The sequence below is a fragment of the Sturnus vulgaris genome, chromosome Z, assembly GCF_052056855.1.
Source record: "Sturnus vulgaris isolate bStuVul1 chromosome Z, bStuVul1.hap1, whole genome shotgun sequence".
NCBI lineage: Eukaryota > Metazoa > Chordata > Aves > Passeriformes > Sturnidae > Sturnus > Sturnus vulgaris.
Genome location: NC_142283.1, coordinates 21,054,697 through 21,076,698, shown reverse-complemented (window position 1 = coordinate 21,076,698; position 22,002 = coordinate 21,054,697). Strand labels below are relative to the sequence as shown.

Sequence of the window (22,002 nt, the reverse complement as noted above, 5' to 3'; positions counted from 1 at the left end):
CAGTTGAAAACATACAGTCAAAAAGAGCCAAAGACTGCAGCAGTTTTGGCAGAGCATAGCTATAGTCTGAACCTTGGGAAGAATTCCTCTAAGGCTAGGAGTGTGTCATTAGCAGAGTAGAAGAAGTAAATCGGAAGGGTGAAACAGTTGGTGCAGAGCACATGATATCAACAGTACAAGTTTTTTAAACAATAAGGCAGCTCATTTCTTGCGGTACGCTGGTGTCACAGACCAAACAGAGATGAACAATGCAGGTGTACTGATAGATTGCATCTTCTGGTTTGTATTTTAAAGGATTCATGCAATTCAATACCATTTCACTATGCAAACAAAAATACAAATAGGATACACATCAGGAGAGATGCTTCACACAAGAGCCCTCAGACAGACCAGAAGAAACAGCAGATCTGGGCATTACACAGGATGCAAGAGAAAACCAAATCATCCCTTTTTCCTTCTTTCAACTTCTCCTCGTAAGATGCATGAAAGAGATAAGGAATGACAAAAAACAGTGGTAGCAGGCTGCCTTTAGGTGATGAGAACAGAGAGTTTTCCACCTAGCTTGCTCTAGTCAGCCTAACCACACCAACAGCAACTCACTCAACAGAGATGCAGGACTGGACAAAGGTGTCATGCTGGGGCCTACTGTTACTCTTCCAACTACTCAAAATATTCCTCCAGAGTATTTGATCACTGTTCTTACAACATACCTTCATTTCTGTAACTTATAAAAGGGAACTTGTTTTAAAGAGACAAGGTAGATATGAGCGTCATATCTGCTTGAGTTTTAAAAACTGAATATTTATACAAGTAACTTCTCAGCTCTTGAAGTCAGAATTTTAAGAGAACAACAGAAACAAATGCAAACATGAAGAGGTAACACTGCAGGACAAGCTGAATGGAAACAATAGGTTCCCCTTACAGTCAATTCTTAACGTGTTGTTTAGTTATTACACAATGAGGCCAAGAGACAAGGGAGAATTAGATGTAGTCAGGCAACAGAATACATTTTCTTTATCATTCTGCAAAAGTCAGACCACCACCATCTACAGCGAGTCCCTATAAAATATTTGGACTGTTTTAGTGACATAATTTTTGTTAAATAAGAACTCGATGTGAATTATTCACATCCCTTGTAAATACAGCAAGTATCAAAGACAGCAATTAACAGAAAAAAAAAAGAAAAAACAACCTCGATTTTTTGAGGTTATCTAAAGAAATACTCATTTTTAATCAGTGAAGTAAAACCAAACAATTTTTATGAAATTTTGTAAACTGAGATTGGGATTGCCATTAGAAAACTGCACAAAAACAGTGAACAAGTTCTTGTCCGTAATCTCTCTAAACATTTAATCTTGAAGTCATCAATAATACCTGTACAAATTCATTCATAGGCAGTGAAATCATAAAATCATAGAGTCATTTAGGTTGGAAACATCTTGTGAGGTCAAGTCCAACCACTAACCTAACACTGCCAAGTCCAGGAGTAAACCATGTCCCTAAGTGCCACATCTACACATCTTCTAAATGCCTCCAGTGGTGGTAACTCAACTACTTCCCTGGCTTTTTCCAGTGCCTGACAGCCCTTTCAGCGAATTAAGTTTTCCTAAGAGCCAACCTAAAAATGGCAAAGCCGACTGCTGGTGAGTACCCAAAATACAACTTAACCTTCAGGATCCTCTTGTGATACAGCATTTTTCACAACTAAATATGCCCTGCTAAGGTTCAACCAAGGAACTACAAAACCACCAGAAATCCTTCAGTGACAGCTATTTGGCACTGACACCAAGACCAGATCTCTTCTGTCCCATGAGCCACAGAAAGAAACAATGCTATTGAGTTACATTTCAGTAACTTCTTTCTTGGGAGAAGGCACTGTAAGACAACATATTCACATATTCAAATGGTCATACTGGAAGCTTCTGAGCAGTATTTACCTAAGACAACATACTGTCTGGCCACAGATTGCAGTAAAGACTTGTAGGCATAGATGAATCAAATCTAGGAAATTATCTAATCAAATTGGCCTTCCAGCAAACGTGAGCCCTTGGACAAACATGGGCAACTTGTTTCAAAAGAACATAAAGCTTAGGGGCAAAATTAAACAGCAAAAGATAAGACAGAAAACTATTAAATAACAAAGGTTACTGTCAAAAAGGGCATGGACTGTTGAATGCAAGCTATGTGAAAAGGCAAAGGTTACTGTCTAGATCAAGTTAGTTAAGATAAAACTTACCAACTACTGAAGCTCCTCTTTCAGCAAAAGCCAGAGCATATGCTCTGCCCAAACCTAGTTTCAAAAAAAAAAAAAAAAGTTAAAAACAAGAGTGAATTTGTTTCCTGGATCATAATTCAGACAAAAGCTATATAAAAATTGATTGCATCAAGAAAAACACACCAATTCAGCACAAACACCTTGCAGGTTCAAAGTAAAACATTGTTTCCCCCAGCAGCTCAAAATCTTTTATAAGACAAAATATAAATAGTAAACAAAACTTCCAATCAAGAGAAAAAAAAACCCAAACAAAGCATGCTTACTCCTTGTTATTGGATTCAACAGAAGCATCTGGGAAAGCTGTACACTGCTGAGCTTGTGCTTGCGATATAAAAATACACTTGAAAGGAAGAACCTTTAATGTCCTATTGTAATACTGAAGAAGGAGGGGATGTTTCAAGTTAATTAATTACACTCTAAGTGAATAATATACTTTCCTAGTTAAAGTTAGGATTTGAAAAAGAAAGTGAACAAAATTTAACTGAAGATGTACTGACAAAATCATTTGGATACAAAGGAATTCCTAATACCTCAGTTAACCAAACAGATACATAGTTTGCCTATCCTAAGAGAAGACTGTCGTTTCTGCGTCACATACAAAAGCAAGGGTCTTGAATCTTCACTCTGGCTTAGATTCTAGTTGTGTTTGGCATTCATTACAATAAATGATTTACAGATATATTATCCACTGTACCAGTCAAAAATTGTTGGGATTAATGGCACTGATCCTTTTTTTACTCACTTAAAAAGAAAAGGAGATTCAAATCATCAAAAATTGATCAGACAGAAGAGAGTTTCTCAGAATGCCAACAGTATCTCTTTGCACCTCACCAGGACATTAAAAACCAGTTCTCAAAAAAAAAAAAAAGGAAAAAAAGAACTGTATAGACTGTTTTGAAGCACACTAATCTCACAGCAACAAGTTGAAAATTTCCTTAAGACTCTCTTAGGTGCTGCAACGGAGAGTATCACATGTGAGATGCACATACATCCACTGCTCATGTAACCCAAGTCCAAGAAAACCTTTCTTTGTTTTGTTTTGAAAAGACACTGAGAAGTGCATAAAACCCAGATCACGTTATATGTACTGGCCTTCTCAACTGCTAAGCAAGGATTGAGAATCAAAACTAATCTTAAAAAGAACAACATAGGTTGTATAAACTATGTCCAACACAGTAATTCACAAAGAATTTGCTCAAAGGGGAAAGAAACACTTTTTAGACATGTGTGTACGTGAAAACAGGTATCACTTTAACACAAATTAGTGATACAGATGTCTAATTAAATTCCCAGCTCTGATCTGTTCACCAGCATCCAAAAAATCAATGCTGAAAAAACGCTTTTTTTTTTTACCATGATGTAAATTAAATAAAAGCAAAACGAGAACTAATCTGTAGACCTCTATTAATCTTGGCTTAAATTTACTAAAAAGCTGTTGTGAAATAAAACACACAAGGAATTTTCTCTATGAACAAAACATTTTCAAGCAGTCAAACCCTAAGAGTACAAGGGTCACTGTACACACATTTATGACATGCAACTTTTACTCAGTGCAATACTTTCTGGAAGCTTTATTACTGCCACAGTGACCTTGTTTTACTATTATGCAATGTCTTAACCTGTTCTTCAGTGAAACTTATATAGGGAAAAGGCCACAAATATAGATCCGGTAAAAGCAGAAAAGCACCATTAAGAAAACCTGGTCTCAGTTATTATCAGGTTGGTCACCTTAATGTCATGTACATGGACTGTTCAGTGCTTTCTAAAACATCTTCTTCACAAGACATCACTTAATCTAGGCCCCAAGATGACTCCTCTGGCTATGTGCGGCACCACAAAATAAGAGCAAAACGCCACTGGGGGGAGGGCAGAACCTTTTCAAGGTAAGGCTGAACAAGTTTCCTAAAGAGCTCATCACGAATTCAAACTTTGTCTCTCACTCATTCAAACTGACAGCAGAGTAGGAAAAGGTGCAGAGAAAAAAGATGCAGAGAAAGAAAAAAATAATAAAAAGGGAAAGAAACAGAAAAACCCAACCAACCACTCCCACGCCATAACAACAAATACAAAAACAGTTCCTGGCAAAACCAAGCATTCCACTGCCGACCACGCTCCCTGGAGAGACGAAGCCTGCAGACCACCAAGAGCGCAGGCCAGCCCTGCTGCTGTCAGGGATGTCTCTCTCCCCGCCGCTCCCACCTGCCGCAGGCCGGCTCCCGGAGCAGCGCGGGCAGGAAGGCAGCAGCCGGTGGGCGGCCGCTGTGCGCAGCACGGACGGCACGGTGACAGCCCGGCCGGAGCAGCGCCGTGCCAAGCCACACGGGTCACACGCCTCAGCCACCAGGTCCAAGGCTCCAAGGATACCAGGACAGCGCTTGGAGGAGGACACCCATGCTGAGCGCCGCGCACAGGCGCTGCTCCCCGCGTGTGTTTAAACAGCAGAAATCCCCCACGTTCGGAGGGGTTCCCAACGCGGGCAGTGTCGGGCCGGCCTCCGACGGCAGCAGCTCCCGAGGGCAGCAGGAGACACGACCCTGACCCCTGCACAGCCTTGGCACGGCCGGGGCCGGCACCGACAGCGCCTCCCCCTTCTCTCCTTTGCGGAAACAATCCGCTTGTCCCCCCGAAGCCGGACCGGCTGCCACCGGGGCACTTGTCAGGGCCGCGGGCAGCGGCGGCTGCGCGGAGCCCGCACCGCCCGGGCTTCCCCCGAGCAGCTCCGCCGCCTCTCCCGGGTGCGGAAACCCCGGCCGGCGCTCACCCCGGCCGGCGCTCACCTCCTCCGGCGCCGGTCACCAGCACCACCCGGCCGTCGAACCTCAGCCCCGCCGCCGCCATCGCTCCGCGCCGCCCGACCCCGCTGCGCCGCCCGGTCCGTCCCGGCCCCACTGCCCGTGCCCGGCCCCGGCCCCGCCGCCCGGGGGAGGGACAACACGGGGCGGGGCGGGGCGGTGCGCCCCCACTGCGCGTGCGCCAGCCCCGCCGCCCGCTGGGAACTGTAGTGTGCGGTGAGGCGCGATGGGATGGGCAGGAAAAAGGGAAAGGGGAGGAAGGGATGGAAACGAGGGGATAGGAAGGATTCCAGGAAGGAAGGAGAAGGGTTGTGGAAAAGAATGGAAGAGATATGGTGGGCTGGGATGAGGAAAGGAAGGGAAAGGAGGGAAGTAGAAGAGATGGGGAAGGAAGGGGAGAGGATAGGAGGGGGGAAGTGATAGGGAAAATGTGCGCTAATGTCTTTACAAACAGTTCGATGGGTGAAAGTATGGGTGTTAACGTCTTTGAAATGGGTCTTAATGTCGCCGTTAACCTCAAGCAGCAGGTTTGTTGCAGAGCCCGGACAGCCTGGCTCCTCAAACAGGCAGGGATCTGCACAAGTTTGGGTTTCTGACCTTAGGGGTGAAATGCCAGGTTCAAGGGAGAATATGTGGTAGGTGGTTGAGGAAGGCTGTACCTTCCTAGTACCTCAGCCGATGGGGAAAGGAAGAGGGCAACGTGGGACCAGGAGTTTAGGATAAAAGGAGGTTGTGTCCTCCAAAACTTCGAGACACAAAACCCCGTGGGCGTGTGCCCCAGTGAACTCCCTCCCTGTATTGGAATAAAGTTGCAGGACTCCTCTGTCTTCCTTTATGGACACTGGCTTTTCATAGCATGATTTTCCATACAAAAGGAAGGGATAGGGAATGGAGGGGAGGGAAGGGAGAAGGAGAGGAGAGGTAGGGTTAGGGGAAGGAAAGGATATGATGGGATGAGGAGAGGAAGAGATAGGGAAGAGAAAGGAATGGGTGGGAAAGGGAAGGAGACGAGGAAGACAAGGGGAGAGCAAGGGATGCGAAGGGTAAGGAAGAGATGCAGAGGGCAAGAAGAGCCTCGGGATGGAGGTGGTAGCACCCAGGATCAGTCCTGCCCAGCCCTGCTTTCTCAAGCTGGCTGTGAAAGGTGGGAAGGAGCAGGCTGTCCTGTCCACGTGTCCAACGAGGCCATTGCTGGGCTGGATTGCAAGACCAGGCTGCCCTGGTGTAAGACATCACACCTCTGGTTAAAGTTAATCCACAGTTACTTCTTTTATGTTAATCTTAGAGTTTATGGTGTGCAATTTTTTTCTTCCTCTATTTACTATTTCCCCATGGAAAGCGCTGCTTTCAGCCTTGGGAACTCTCTGTATTGAGCAATGAAAGTGCAATACGCTGCCCTTTCTGTGCCCCGCGGATTTTGGCTGCCCGAGTGCGGAGGGCGGTGCTGGGTGCGGGCACCCGGGGGCTGCAGGCCTGGCACGGCATTCCCACCGGATCCACAGGACCCTCTGAGACGGTGCCTCTCTGGGAATGTGTCTGGGAAAATATAAAACGCGTTTTGCAGCAATTGTGGAAGAATTGTGAGGGAGAAACAGCCCTGCAGACACCTGGGTGGAGAAGGAGTGAAAGCAGGTGGTCCAGCTGCAGGAGCAGATTCTCTGGATGGAGCCCACAGGGAAGACCATGGTAAGGCAGCAGGTTCACACTGGAAAAGGTTTGCTGGCAGGATTTGTGACCCCGTGGGCGACCGGAGCAGCCTGTTGCTGAAGGAATACACCCGGTGAGAGGGACCCATGCTGGAGCAGCTCATGAAGAGCTGCAGCCTGTGGGAGTGACCCCATGGTGAAGCAAAGGAACAGAGTGAGGCACAAAGAGTAGCAGAGTGCATTGTGTTTAGTTGAACCAGCAGTGGGTTAAGTACAAATGCACACAATCATTATATTATTGCAAGTTTTGTATGAGACAGTCTTATTCAGAATGTAGTTGTTCTGTTTAAGCATCATTTAATAGATGCTTAAATCTAGGGGAACAGAGTATTTTTTAAGGAATGCACAGAATTACTTTTTTGGGGAAATCATCTACATATTCCCTCTGCACAGATGAACTTTAATTCATGATTAACCTTTCCTGTAAACTTTGGATTGTTTCTGGAGCTAACAGAGAGAAAAAATGGTTTTGCTGCCTGGTTATCATCTTAGCTGTAAATGCTTTACTGTGTACACTAAAGAAAGGTGACAGTTTCCTGAGCAACAGCTATTTGGAGAGAACAGAATTAGTAGAATATTTATTCTATTCAAAAATAGAATAAATTATAATTTCTGACCTCCAATCATCTGTGGCATTCATTTCTTTAGAAACAGTGCGAACAGAGACGAATGGTCTATGATTTTATAACCCAGTTGGGCTTGCAGGGGTTTGAAAGTTTCAACTGCAACTTGCACTGTGGGCACCAGAGCGAGCTCGTGCTACGGTGAGACTGCCCAAAGTGCCCGCATTCACAGCACCACCCACAGGGAAACTGCTGGAAACCATAGGAAAACAAACACTCCTGAAGGCAGCCAAGGGAACGTGCATCAGATAAATAGTCTACGATCAATGACAAGTTTTAAGTGCGGGAAATATTTTTGACTGTAAGCAGAAACAACCCACTGCACTAGAGGTGTGTTATTTTGTCACAGCACTAAATACTCTCACATTTAATTAAACTTCCGAAGTTTGTCTATGACATTTGAATGCAGCTCAGCAGAAAAGCGAATTGCCCGGCCCGGTGCAGCTGGGTGTATTTTGCAGAGCGAACATCGCTGATTGTTGTTTGGCCGTGCCGTGCTTGGCAGCAGGAGGAGGCTCTTTCCTGGACGGGAGGAGGGCACAGCGGTGAGTCAGATTGCAATTGCTCTTCCTGAGGAAGTAAGAGATTGAGCCCTTAACATCTGTGAGCTTTGGGTCAGCCTCAACACTCCCTATTTTGTTTATTGTTGCTACAGTGTGGGATTGGGCTCCCACCTGGGAAAAGAAAGGGAAGTCTCCAGGATGCTGTGAGAGCTGCATCTAGTAAAGACTGGAAATGCCCACAGGGACTGAGTGGTCATCCTTTCAGTACCAATTTTATTTGCATAATCCCCTATGTAACCCTATGTAATCTAGAGCAGCTCAGATCTGTGGGCACTTCTATAAACAAGTCCTAAGAAAACCGGGCTTATTTTCAATGCTGATTTGTCCAGCACCATCTTCCATGATCTTGAATAAGCCATTTCAGCTCTAGTCTTTCACATTCCATAGTCTTCCATCTCCTGTTTTTTATAGATGATGGGCTACTCAAGAACAGGACTTACTCTTGAATTTGCCTAGAAGTTAGTGGTTACATGGTCCAAATAAAATCCGTCTCTGAGGTACTTCTTTAGCAGAATTTGTTGTTTAGATACCAAATAAACAGTCAGGAACTTTTAGAGCTACTTTATTTCTGTGCATAGACTGGGATTAGAATCAAGGGAGAGCTCACTCTTTGTAACAATTAAGAAGTTCCTCAACAGATTGGTGTTTTTTCCCATAAAATACAAAATAAAGTGCACTGGAGAGACAGTACATCGCTTCTATACTTTATGTTTTTAAAGTGAAACTTGTCTGTATTAAAAATATTAAAATAAAAAGATGCAAAAATAGCAATTAAAAAAGATTTTAAAAATGCAAAATAGCAAAGAACCACTCTGTATGGAAAGGTGTTCAATAGGTTCCCTTATCAGTCAGAAAAGCTTTGTTCCAAAAGTCATAAAGCTATCAGAAAATATCTGTATCAGTCTGAAAAAAAGGTATGAGGGTAGTGCAGCTGCTTACCAAAGTCAGATGATATTAGGTGGAAAGAGGAGCAGAATAGGTGTCAAGTCAAAAACCAAGATCAGGTGCCACAGTGAGTTTTCAGTGACTGAGCCATAGTGCGAGAGTAATAGCAGAATATCCACATTCCAAACACAGCCAGACAGGGTTTAACAAAATAAGTCAGTTCAAAAAGGAGGACCAAATTTGCTTTTAGTGATCAGTGTGGACTATATTTGTCATTAACATTTATACTGACATTTCAGACACTTTTCACCAGGAAAACTTTGCCAAAAATCCTACACAATACCTTGTAATACTGAATGTGATGATGTTTCTTTTCTGTTACACTTCCATGACTACAGCATGTAAGTTCATTAACAGTAAATTTTTGTGCTGTGCACTGAAACAAATTTGGTGTATGTGCTAACATCTTTTGGCTAACAAGTTAGATAACTGGGTGGGCTTTTCTTTCTTTTACAAGTCTTTAATAAACTAGAGGCTTGCATGTGTTGTGAGTACTGTGGGAGTCTTAATCCCATTGGAAATGGTTTCTACTGCCTGCTGCTGGAGATGGTGAGCACCTTGGAAACTTTTGTTCAGGGGGAATAAAAGAATTGGTTGACTTGCTTTTACTCTGTATTTTTTTAACATTGCTAAACGATCTTTTTGGATTATAAAGATAATTTTTAAGTTCTTCATTTGCTTGCTAAATGGTTTTACTCGCGAAGATTTGCAGAAACCTATTCACTGAGAACAAAGACTTCTCTACAAACATGATTGAAAGGGAAGATTTTTCTTACCAGGACCTAGATACTGAATCCATGTTAAAAACTGTAGCACCTTCCACTGAATACTGCAAAAGCCCGGCCTCCAACAGATGGTGCCTCCCAATAACCTTAGTGCTTTAAACGTCCCTGGTGTTTTGATCACAGATGTTTATTGCTGCGACCAAAGACACCTTGTTTGCAGCCAGCTCGTCCTGCCCATCTCCCCTCTCCCTCTCTGCAGCCCTTTTCTGGCTGCGGTGCAGAGAGGTCATTGATGGGTCTCAGGCCCTGACCATGTTTATCTCACAGAAACCAACTGCATGCCCCAGCTCACCGTACTAATTACTCTCTCAGTAAAAGTGTTTACATAAAACTACTTAGAACTACTTAGAACCCCCCACTGAGGAATTCTTCATAGTTTGAATGTAATATTTCTATTGATTCCTTTCATCTGCAGGAATATCAGCATGTAGTAGTATCTCCATTCTAGCTTCCATTCTCTTGTCTTCTTTTATTCTTCTGTGAGCCTACACAGAAAATCAGTGAGTGGGGATTTTTTTGCCATTGAATCTGTTGTTAGTCACCTTCAGAACCTGAAAAGCAGCTTTCCTGATGAGATGCTGGGGAGCAGCCTACTGCGTAGTTAACAGTGCGCACATTCTTATGCACCAACTGCAAATGTAAAGGCAAACATTTTTATAGCTGTTGTCAACAACCCACATCACAGGAGGTCTCATATCCCTGTTTTGGCAAGAAACATTAATTTTGGCATTTGTTGCACATACCACTCAATTAAGTGGAAAATTCAAGCAGGGGGCACAAGCAGAGCGCTATGGAAGCTCTCCATTTGATTCCACCAGAGACTTAGGATTTAAGGGAGACCGAAGCCCTGGGTCAGTCAGGGCTCAGTGGACTGCTGAGCAGGTATGAAGTGACACAGTATTAGAACAAACTTTTGAAGCAGAAACTAGTTGTTTGTGCACATCTACAGCTTTGAAAATGCATCCTGTGGTGAGAAGTTAGGGAGGTGCCAGCAAAAGGTTATGGTGCTACTCCCATAACACAACCACACTATTTCATCCTAAACGATTCTTCATGAAAAATCCATTAAATTGGTTCCCTTGGAAAAAAAAAAAAAGACAAAGAAAAAAAGACAGTAAAACCTCAGAAGGACTTAAAACAAGAACTAAAACAAGTAGAAAGACTGATAAATAACCATATGTGACATTCTGTGACATTTCTGTGGAAATCAGATGCATATTTGCACTATTATCAAGTCACAAGTAAACAGATTCTGCAGATGAGCTGAATCTTTAATGAATAGATGGAAGACTTGAAATGCTTCCTGAGAAAACTGATTTGGTGCAATTGCTTCCTGAATTAACAGCCATACTGAGATTTAGAACTGCTAAAAATTCCAAGAGGTTCTGCTCATAAATTAAATCCAGGCAGCTCCTTTAAGGAACACAAAATGTTGCACAAAAGGTAAGTTACTTTCAAACTGTGCCTTCTAAAATGGCCTCTCAAGATGCCACCATGGACATTTTACAGTTGTTAATCCAAATTTTCCAGAACTTTTCTCTGTGCACAACTTATATTCATTTTCCCCGGATTAACAGCAGAGTTCCAGTTGTCTCTCAGAAATACCCACTCTTCCAGCTTCCATCCCAACCATCCCAAGAATGCAAATGAAGCAAAACACCACAGGTTTAGATTGTTTGTATTCCATGCTGAGAATTTCTCCCCAATTTAAGTAAAGAACAATTTTAGTCAAGAATACATGACGTATGGAATAGACTTCTGTCTAGAAGCAAGATGGAGAACAGTCAATTAACAACGTAAACACCTTTTCCTTGCTTTAGTTTGCTTGTACTCCTCTTCAGTACTTGCTCTCCTAATCAGAAATGAGGTGGGAAATTGAAATACCCCAGCCAAGGTTCTCTCAGCTCCAAAGAGTAGCAAAGACTAGTTTTCTTTGATACTGTTTTATAAAGGGCCACATTCCCTGTTTCCGTATTTTGTAGCATGAGCCTCTTAGTTCTAGCTTTTGGGTAAACCACAGATTACAGTGTCATAGGATACTGGAACTGTAGGATTAAATATATTGACTTAGACAAAGTGAAATGCCTGTGCTTACAGCAGGCAGTAGTCCTTATCACAGTGTTGATGGCAAACTTAATGAGATCTTTGTCTCATCACAGCCCTTGTCCCAGAAAATTGCTGAGCTTTTCTTCCCACATTTCCCTAATAGTTTCTCATATGAATGCGCAGCAAATGTACCTTTGGGAGTGTCCATACCACTGAAATCAAAGCAGCCTAACTGAGACAGCTTTTTTGGTTGGGCAAAGAGACTCACTTTAGTTCCAAGGATGACATAATTTTTCTGTTGCTGAATTATCAAGATCCTTGAGATACAGAACCAGCTCTCTTGAAAGTAGCAGCTGATCTTATGTCATGTCCCTGGATTTATGCACTTTACCCCCTCTGGCTCAAAGCCTCATGGGGTAATAAACTAGTCAGCCTCAGTCTCTTTTATTTCTGCAATCTCTTAGTAGGCCTAGTAGATCATACACAGTTGTGACTCTCCACAAAAATAAAACTGATCCCCTAATGAACAAAGCAAAAAACCACAGTATCTCCATTCCAGTCAGTGAAGTAAGCTGAAAGCATCAGCTCAGTGCCTCTGGAATGGGGAAAGGCTGTCCTTTCATGTCACAGAAACCCTTAATTAACTGTAGGCTATCAAACAGCCAGGGGACTTTCTTCTCAGAACCCTAGCCAAACCCAGCTACTGAAACAGATTCCCCAAATAAAAGAGTAAATCCTGCTCAAGAAAGCCAAGTAGTTTGTCAACACTATTCAGTAATGGAGCATAACTAGTGTATTTGTATTCTCACACAAGAGAAGAAGGGTTGGTGGTATGGGGGCCCTACTTGAGCTGATTTATTCCACCTACATCACCATACTCCCTGTATCAGAAAACCCTCACACAACCTAAGTAGCAATATTTTTTATCCACTATTAGCAGCATTACTGCAGCTTGGCCAGAAAAATAAACAATAAATGAATTCTGAAAAAATGTACTTCAAAATGTCCTACAAATGTCTTGCATATGAAGAGCTCTAGGTTGCCATGAGGTGCCAGTGGAAACTGGAGCACAACTATCCGAAAAGCAAACAATTTTCTCTTAGAATGACCTGAATTTATGAAAACTTTCAGAATTACATCCACTAAGAAGTTTCCTTACAGGACATAAAACACCTAATGAAAAATCCCAAGGTATCTAGAAAGCGCGGTATGATGCACAAAGCCAGCTGCTGTTTTGTTTCTGCTCATGTTTATGTGCACAGTAAAAACACATTTTAAACCCAAATATAATACAAACTGAAATAGGAATTAATTTGTCTTTAAGTCAATGAAAAGCACGATTTTAAAATCCAGTGTCCAGATCTTTAGAGCAGACAGTGGAAGGCCTTACATGTAAGAGTAATTTAAATCTAAATCACCGTCACTGTAGGAAGCTCTGCCTTTGTCCTCCACCTACCATACCAAGACTTTCCCACACGGGAGAACAACAAATAGCAAGTAAGTTTTGATTGCTTGGGAAAGCTGGGCAAGCAAAGTACCTTCTTAATTACATTATTCTTAATCATTAAAGTCTGCTTCTTTGTTTGATACTGTGTAATTATGGTACATCCCAAAGTTATAAGACACCTTTTTTCAATTTGTTCCCTAATAGAAAGAAATGCCGTAAGGGATGTTTCTCCAGGAACTGGTGTTGTGCTGGCAAGTAGAAATTTACAGATGGCTAGAAGATATACATCAGCACCTCTGTTTCTCAAGCTTACAAAAAAGAAGTGGGTATTGATACAGAAATGTCTTGCCCATAAATCTCAACTTCAAAATCGGAAAACAGAAGTCTAAATAATAAAACTAAGAAAAGAGAGGTCACTTCAGCAATTTGTAGTTTAAACATTAAGAAATTGTGATTTGTTACACAGACTGAGCACTATTGTAACTGCAAAAGAAAGCTCTTTGACATAGTGTGTATGGAGATACTATTCGTTTTAGTAGATGTTAAAAAAATCACGTTAACTTCTAATACTTAATACTACATATGAATTACAAAGCTGCAATATAATTTCAACTGCAGTATGCAAAATTCAGCATGAAAATATTAGAATGGATAATTATTTCAAAACCTCTTTCAAATGCAAGTTTTCTTCTTCTGTTGAGTTTTGGTGTCTTTTTTTTCTCACTAACTGAAAATAACGACATTACCAAGTCTAAACTTCCTGAGTAATAGTCAACAGTGTGGTTTTGCACAGCAATTTGGTTTTAAGATAAATAGGAAACTTCCCCCTCCCAAAAGAAGTTTCATTTATGTGAAATGCATAGAAGTAAGATATTACAGAACTTTTCTGGACAATTATAATCTCTTTTGACAGTGGTTTTATCCAGAACACAGATGTTTGCCACTTAACCATGAATGCTGGCTGACCTGCCCTAATCTCAATAAAAAGCAGTTGTAGCAAAGATTTTCTGCAAATCGTTATGCAAACAGGAATCTTCATCTCATGTATATGAAGTATACCCTCTGTAATACATTCAAAAGCACTTCTGGAGGAAAAAAAAAGGCTTAGAAATAAATGTACTGAAATCACAGCTAAATGCCTACTGCACTGATGAGGGTATAGATTATAGCCAAAACAGTATTAACAGCTAAATCAAGACAGATTATTCTTTCAGAGATCACATTGCATTGCCAACCCAACCCCTCCCCCCCAAATAAAACCTCAACAAAACAGGAAAGCAGTTTATTTTTTTCATTAAGTGAAGCAGGTAATGTAGTCTATCTTCTGCTCTCCTTAGATTACCATGTAATGTAATCCTGGGGTAAGAACAGTAGGAAAGGAGTTGACCAGTTGTGTCAGCTGCTCAGAATGGCAGCAACAGACAAGGGAAAGCTGTGGTAGGTGATCACCAGCCAGCTAATCCTCATCATAGAGAGACCATCTGGGCCCATGCAACGTACAATTTACCATCCTACTCTTAGCACTGTCCTCTCTGACAATGAAGTGGGGTGAATCCCCTCTGCCAGACCCTGGAAATGAGCACACTCCGGTCCCTTGAAGAGCTACATGCAGAATTCCTTTAAAAAGTCACATTATATTACAGCCATTACAGCTAGAAGGGGCTGGAAAGCGACTGAAGCCAACTGCCATCACAATCAGTTCCCTGTTTTCTTGGGAAAGTGCAGTCTCACTAGGGAGAGATATGAGAAAGCAATTGGCCATTTTTCACTCCATTGTTTTACAAGAATTTATGGGTGGGGTTGAATCTTTTTTTAGAGGAGAAATGATTTGATATTTTCCTTTCAGGGGGAAAAAAAGAAACCAAACCAAAACCACAAATGAACCCACATCAGTTGTTGAAATCTTCCAGATTCCTGATGATGTCTGTACCTCCTAAATGGAGATAACTCTCAAGAGAACTCAAGGCCAAGAATAAGGCTTGTAATTTACTCAATTGTGTCTTTTTGTTTGTCTGTGCATACAAACATAATTAAGGGGTGGCCAAAAGCCAATAGCCCACACAAAATAGCACTGATAACCTCCATATATTTTGTTTTCATCATATGGATGAGATCATGTTTGTTTTGTAAAATATATCCAAGGTCTGACTTAGCACTTTTTCAATGTCTCTAGAAGGCTATAAAATTAGTTTTAAGTTCCAGAACTTCAACAATATGTATTTTGATGGCATTTAGGCTTTATGTATTAACTAAGCATTGAAAAGACAATAATACGCATCACCTGAGGTACTGAGATTTAGATGCCCATTGTAAAATGAATCTATGATGTGGATTTTAATGTATTAGTAATTATTACCCTATTAAAACACAGTATTATCAATTTCACAACACTAAATTATGGGATTATGCCACCCCTAATTAAACAGTACCACTGTAACCTTTTTAAAAATCTTGACTATGCCAAGTTCCTGCTAGAGGGTCAATGCCTTCATACAAGTGTACTACAGGCAAAAATGCTGTCAGTTTATTTCTGAATTTTCATAATCAAAGTTACTATTTATGTATGCTGCAGGAAAAAAAAAACCTGCAAAAGTATATAACTTAAGTGCTATGTCTTGTCAGAAGTACATGGTAGGTGTTTGGAAACCCAATATAATTGGTTTCTTTCATCATTATGGAACTCACTTTTTTGTAATTTAAAATAAATGCCAGACAAGAACCATTGTTACAGCATCTCAGAAAAAAGTAACTCGATTGTGAGCTAAACATAAATTCTCATAGCTGTCAAGTTTTCATGCTTATAATCAGATCTCCATGGGCAGTTTTCACTTTTTCTAACAAGTAAATGGCCAGACAGTGCAGCTCAGTAAGAAGATCCTGGGCACTGAAAATATATATGATTCATATACTTGTAAGTAGGTGTTAATTATCAATGTATAAAGATTATTTCAGCAATTTTATCCCATAGAAATTAAAATTTGAGCAATCAAAATATTCTAGTTCATGGGCAAAGATAATCTTCTGTGCTTTACACAGTACATGCATGTAATACACTTGGTTCTAAATAAGGTACTGTCTCCTCCTTACAGTAACTGTTACCATTCATTTTAAACTATGCTATTTTGGGAGAATCAGGACATAATTTAAAAATAGGATTTGCAGATAAACCTGTTTTAATTTCTTGAAGTAAAGTTCCTTTTTATTCTCACCCTAGGAGGAAGAATTGGTAAAGAAAACAAACAGCTTTCTCTTTCTAGATGGGAAGATAAAATAAATATACCAGAAACGAAACTGTACACAATTTGTGCAATTTTCTCCATGATGTTGCATCTCTCTACATGACTTCTGATGGACAGAAACACAGTGTATTTAGTGTTTAGGTAAAGCACCTAAACAGTAAATACCTGCTGCTTAGGGAAAGGATCTTACATGATACTCCTTCAGATGTCAACCTAACAAGTTACTTCTTAGCAAATTCTGGTGTACTGTCCTTACATCAGTTCCCAGTTGTTTCCAGACAAGAAGTACATCAATTTTCTCCCTCTGCTCAACAGCAGCGGCTTCCAAAAAATGAGTTCACATTTTGAACACGTTTCTCTGGCACATTTCCAGGAATACTGAGCTTCTAATGACCAAGTTAACATGAATAAAACTTATATTTCTCCCTTAAAAATCACAAATAATGCTGAAACTCTATGTCAGATGTTGCAATGCTTTTGTTGCTGGCACAATTTAGAATTTAAAATATGATAAGAGGGAAAAAAAGACAAGAGAAGTTTGGAGTGCAAATATTCTTTGGTTTACTCATTAAAACAAAAGGACACAGCAAACAGCAAAAACACTGGCAATTAAATAAACAGCAAATTCTTTATATGCTTCCTAACAAAGTCTTTGGCTGTTTGAAATGTATTAACTTCATGCTTTTAAGTACATTACAGTGTCTAGAAAGTCACATTTTTTATCCCCAATGTCAAGGCAGAGAGAAGATGAAGAAGAAAAAGAAGGATAAAAGGTAGGAAGTAAGAAAAGAAGAAAAAAATTTATTTAAAATTCCATTTTTCCATTAGTTAAATAGTATATAACACAATGATAATACTAATTTCTGTTTCTACTTTCATTGTACACAAAGCAAATCAGCTTGCAATTTATTTATCAACTTCAGTGAATTCACATCATCATACACATCAGACTAGTATATCAAATATACTGACTCACATCTTTTCAAAAAGAATTGTGACCCTTCCAACCCAAATGATTGATTCTATGATTCTACTAGCATTAGAATTCTAAATATCTTAAGGAATTGCACAGAGAAGTCACTGTGCTTTATCTTATCATAGGCAGAGTTAAAATTCTGTACCACAAGCAGTTTCTTGGGAATGCTCTTCCCCAGTTCGGCTGTTTTCCTGTAGCTTATTCCTCAAATAATCCCCATGTAGTCAAAGGAAGCAAGCACCTGTGCAGGCCTATAAGGATCTCTATTTGGGAGATCCTGCCTTGCAGACAGGAAGTTTTCACCTCTGAGCTGGAGATGCACAAGCCTGCTGTTAAGACTCTATGTGACAGCATCACTGATTTTATTTAAAACTCAATGCTTCATAATGGCAACACTAGGAAGCTGTTATCTGTGCAGAGAGCATAAAAGACTATAACTGAATCATACACATCTATTTTACAAGTAAATGAAAGAAATTACAGAGTGTACCATCACCATGATAGTCTATTACCAACATTACTGGATTCTGATAATTTAGAATTAATTCCATAAATCTATGAAAGATGCAGATTGTCTGACAGCATGTTGTTGTGATTTGTATATCTACCTTGCAAGACTCTTACTCTACTTGAACCATTCTGTTTGATTGTCTTTATCAAGCTGTTTCCATAGGCAAAGCACAGTAAAAAAAAGTCACGTGCGGTTTTTTCTTCCAGATGGACTGTGAATAGCAACAGATAGCACATAGTAAGAAATCAATTAATAAAGATTTTAGGAAAGATTTGTCATAATGTAAAAAAACCTCTTTGCATGCTCCCTTATTCCTTCATAAATCAACAGTGTTCCATCTACAAATAACTCACAGGCAGTCACCTCTAATATAAGTACTTATATGTTCCCCTCATCTAGCATTTTGTTGACCCCATCACAAAGTTTCTGCAAATGGATTTTATAAGGTCCAAAGGGATTGTACAAGGCAGCCAAAAATTCACAATCAGAGAAGTGATCAAACACATTGTTGACGCGTCCGTGTGACTTTGCAGTTAGGTGACGCTGAATGATTTCATGAAGCAGCTCTCTACATTCATTCAACAGTTTGGACAAAAAGTTCCTGTCAAAGGTATAATCCACCTGATGGAAACTGACCACGGTCTTAGCCAGCTGATGAACCTTCTTCTTGAATTTCTCCATCAGTGCTATTTCATCCTGATTAAATTGGTTGTTCCTGTAGAGAATTGCCAATTTGAGGACTATTTTGATGAGGTTTTTGATGATCTTCTCTGCTTCTTTTTTATTTTGTGTATATTCCTTTGTTACTCTGTAAAGCTCATCCAAAACATCACTGCTTGTATCATCGATCAATGTAGTTGCTATTGATTTGGATACCATTTTTCCAAGGATCTTTTTCTGGGCCTGAATGGCCAGACTTTTGGAGTTGAAGACATCTGTGGCCACTAGGGGAAGAAAAAAGTGTGCAGTCAGTACTTCCAAACAGTCTCAGGACAGCAAGTTAAGGAATATTTCTGTATTTATAGATTCACAATAGTCTCACTAAGTACCACAAAAATAATGCAACGTAGCCGTAGACAAAACCCCATATTTAAATCCCTAAAACCTTCTCTTTAGGTTTACATTCTTTCAGACTGTTTTACTTTTGAAAAAGTACCAACTGAACTTGCTCAGAAATGGTTTAGAAGATCTCTATATATATACAGATTGATGGAAAATCAAATTGAGACAATAAAACTGCCTTATTTGATCAGATGAGCGACAAACTTAATCTGATTCTCGCATCCATAATGAAATCTGAAACTAGGATTATCCCAATGTCGTGACAAATAACCACTGCTACTCAAATAATGATAACAATTCAGTGACTGTTATAAAGCCTGTTCCTGCTGAGCATTTTACATGATCAGTCAAGGCAGACACCACACATTATTTTTTTTTTAGGTATCTATTTTATACATATCTATAGATATCCATGTAGTAATATAAAAGAAAGACAAAAATCTATGGTCAGCAAACAGCACTGAGATTCTCTGGATGTAATCTAAAGACACTAGTTTTCTGCAAGTACAGATTAACATTTCAATGTCCTATACTTTATGCAGTAAAAGCAAGACTTTCTAGGGATTGTCATAACACAATTGTGAGCATAACCTTTTAAAAATATCTTTCTGTGACTAATGAAGTAGGTCACATTTCCACCTCAAACTCAAACTGCACTCATACACCCAATGACTGGTTCGTACTTTTGTTCAGACACTTAAAAGACCCCAAACTGTCCTTCAGAAACTTGACTTGTGAAATATTAGCATGTGTTGTCAGCGGCAATTTTTTAAGGCACACTCCCTTGGCAGCATTCTCTCCATTGAAGACATATGTGAGTTGGTATTTTCAGGTAGAATTGTCTGGGAAATGGCTGCCTTTGTGCTGCAGCTCTCCTGGAGTCTCAGACAGGCAAAGGAAGACAACATCTGATTACATTTACTATACATATGAAAGGTTTGCTTAGCAAACACAGGGACTGGAAATTTTTTTTTCTTTTTTTTTTTTTCTTTTAATGAAAACATCAACTCTGCAGATGTCAGACAGTAAGTCCCTGAATTTGGAAAAGGTTTCCTCTTGACGGCTGGTATGTGGGCAGCTGGGTGTGTTCAGACACAGGGTGCCTCAGGGGTTCCAGCAAATAGAAGAAACTTGTCCTTCAGGACATGAAACACAAATCTGTATTTTTAATTCAAGAGTATCTTTGAGAAACTTAATAACAAGCTCCTTTTTAAATCATCCCATAAACCTTCAAGCAGGTTTCTTTGTTAAAACTTTCAGTACATATCAGTATTTTGTTTTGAAGCATGAAGCGTCTGAGCACATTTTTAAAAATCTTTACTACAAGAGGACACTCAAAAAACCAAAGAACCCCTTGTTAACCATCTTGAGCAAAGCACTCAAGATCACAAGACAGACACACTTCTCAACCACAAAGATACATTACAGGAAGACATTACAGATGCTGAGCAGTCATTTCGAACTGAAAATATGTGATTTGCTTTCTGTGTTTTTAAAAAAACTGCAATTGTTACTATTAAAGTAAAACTAATCTAATTCTTCCAAAGTGTGGTCAAATATTAGAACTCAACAGCCAACACTTTACAAAGATCTATCGATGAATGATAACTTTCTTTGCCTTTCAAAATAGGACTATCAATTGCTATTTCATAACTTTAAGTAATAAAAGTCTTCTTATTAATGCTCATGTCTTCTTTCTGACACTCCACACAGATATAGATGTTCCTACGAAAAGCAGTTACTGTTGCAATGTTGTCTTAAAAAAAAAAAAATTGCAGAGAAAAAATTTACATGATACAATGTATCTGTATTTTTAAGCTTTTTTTCCCCCCAGGATGTCGTAGGCATTCTTGCAAAATACTATCACAACGAACACTCCACTGTAATTCCAGCCTGAACAATTCTGTATTTCTAAATCCATATAACCTGCCTCCTGAAAGTCATACAATACTCAGGTATAGTTCTAATATAATAAACTGCAAAGTATCAATTACAAGAAACTGAAAGTATGGCAGTATGCTAAATATTTTTCAGTTTTCCAACAAAAAACCCTCTTGTATTACATAATTTTACATTTTACAAAGCACAGCTCAACCTTTGCTAACCGAAACAGGAATTGCTCCATTGCACAAGCTGCTGAACTCTTAATGGTATTTTCCTAATATCTGCCCAACTTTTGGGGCTATTCAGCATGGCTTACTTTCTATCTACTTTACCATAAGTACACCAGAAGTTAGCTTAATTTTCCCTGTGCTGTTACCCAAGTTCTAGTTTAATTGCATAATTAAATATGTGCATTTCATACTTCAGTATTTCAGCTAATCCAAAATAGGAACTTGCTAACTCTTTGTAGTTTATAATCAGAATTTTTCCTCCTTACCAATGACAGAAAGACTTAAAATTTATTTCATGGCTTGAATAAAACTCAGTTTAAGCAGTAAGATTAGAGAGCTTCTTGAGAATGAACATATTTCCTTAAATAACAGTAAAACGATTCCCTACTTGTTCATCTAACGTAATTGAAGTTTTTATTGCTGACAGCTTAAAAAGAAGCAGAGTACCCAAGGTGAAGGCTGGCCTGTGGCATATTTATTTTGGTAAATCCAGCACACACCTAATCGTGCTTTGAAACATTGTCAGAAGCTATCACAGATTGAATATGGGGTTTGCCTCCTCGCTGTAAGGGCAGCGCTTCTCAGCTACCTTTCTCTCCTGCCTGCAGTGCTTCATTTTGCTTTGGTACCTCAAAATGCAAAAATACATCTCAATGGTTTCACTTCCTTGAAGAGAGAGCTGAAAGGAAATTGCAGTGCTGAGCAAGCAGTGCAACACAGGGCTGTTCCTGCCAACTGACAAGTGGAACAATTCACAGGCAGGGAGGGAGAAGAAAGGTGCTGTGACTTGAGAGGACAGGTGACGTGTCAAGAAGAGGTGAAAACATTAACCTGGTATCTGCAAGTGGAGATGCTCAGTGTGTCAGAGGTGCCAGACTCACAGGCTGTGCTGGGGAGGGCAGTGTGAGGGCTGCCAGG

The 22,002-nt window shown here is 40.1% G+C and overlaps 2 protein-coding genes and 1 long non-coding RNA gene across 9 annotated transcripts in view; 1 reads left to right on the top strand and 2 right to left on the bottom strand.

Annotated features, from left to right (window-relative positions):
• Positions 1–5,160, bottom strand: part of HSD17B4 (hydroxysteroid 17-beta dehydrogenase 4) — a 60,620-nt gene extending 55,460 nt beyond the window's left edge. The window contains exons 1-2 of one of the 2 annotated variants that reach the window (XM_014874357.2): positions 5,053–5,160; positions 2,237–2,290 (exon numbers count right to left, since the gene is read on the bottom strand). In XM_014874357.2, coding sequence (XP_014729843.1) covers positions 2,237–2,290; positions 5,053–5,113 — 115 coding nt within the window. In that variant the 5' untranslated portion in view covers positions 5,114–5,160. Of the gene's footprint in view, positions 1–2,236; positions 2,291–5,052 lie in introns of those variants that run through there. The other variant, XM_088156606.1, reaches the window with a different exon arrangement.
• A 2,343-nt stretch (positions 5,161–7,503) lies between these two features.
• LOC148219732 (uncharacterized) lies at positions 7,504–20,002 on the top strand. 2 transcript variants are annotated; one of them, XR_015799558.1, is made up of 3 exons: positions 7,504–7,941; positions 15,029–15,163; positions 16,397–20,002. It is a non-coding gene; the product is annotated as an uncharacterized LOC148219732 (long non-coding RNA). The 2 variants fall into 2 exon arrangements; XR_015799559.1 differs by having other exon boundaries at positions 7,506–7,941; positions 15,029–15,159.
• The window catches only part of TNFAIP8 (TNF alpha induced protein 8), a 57,613-nt gene continuing 52,569 nt past the window's right edge, over positions 16,959–22,002 (bottom strand). For all 5 annotated transcript variants that reach the window (XM_088156750.1, XM_088156751.1, XM_088156752.1 and 2 more), the window contains exon 2: positions 16,959–18,852. In XM_088156750.1, coding sequence (XP_088012876.1) covers positions 18,287–18,852 — 566 coding nt within the window. In that variant the 3' untranslated portion in view covers positions 16,959–18,286. The remainder of the gene's footprint in view (positions 18,853–22,002) is intronic.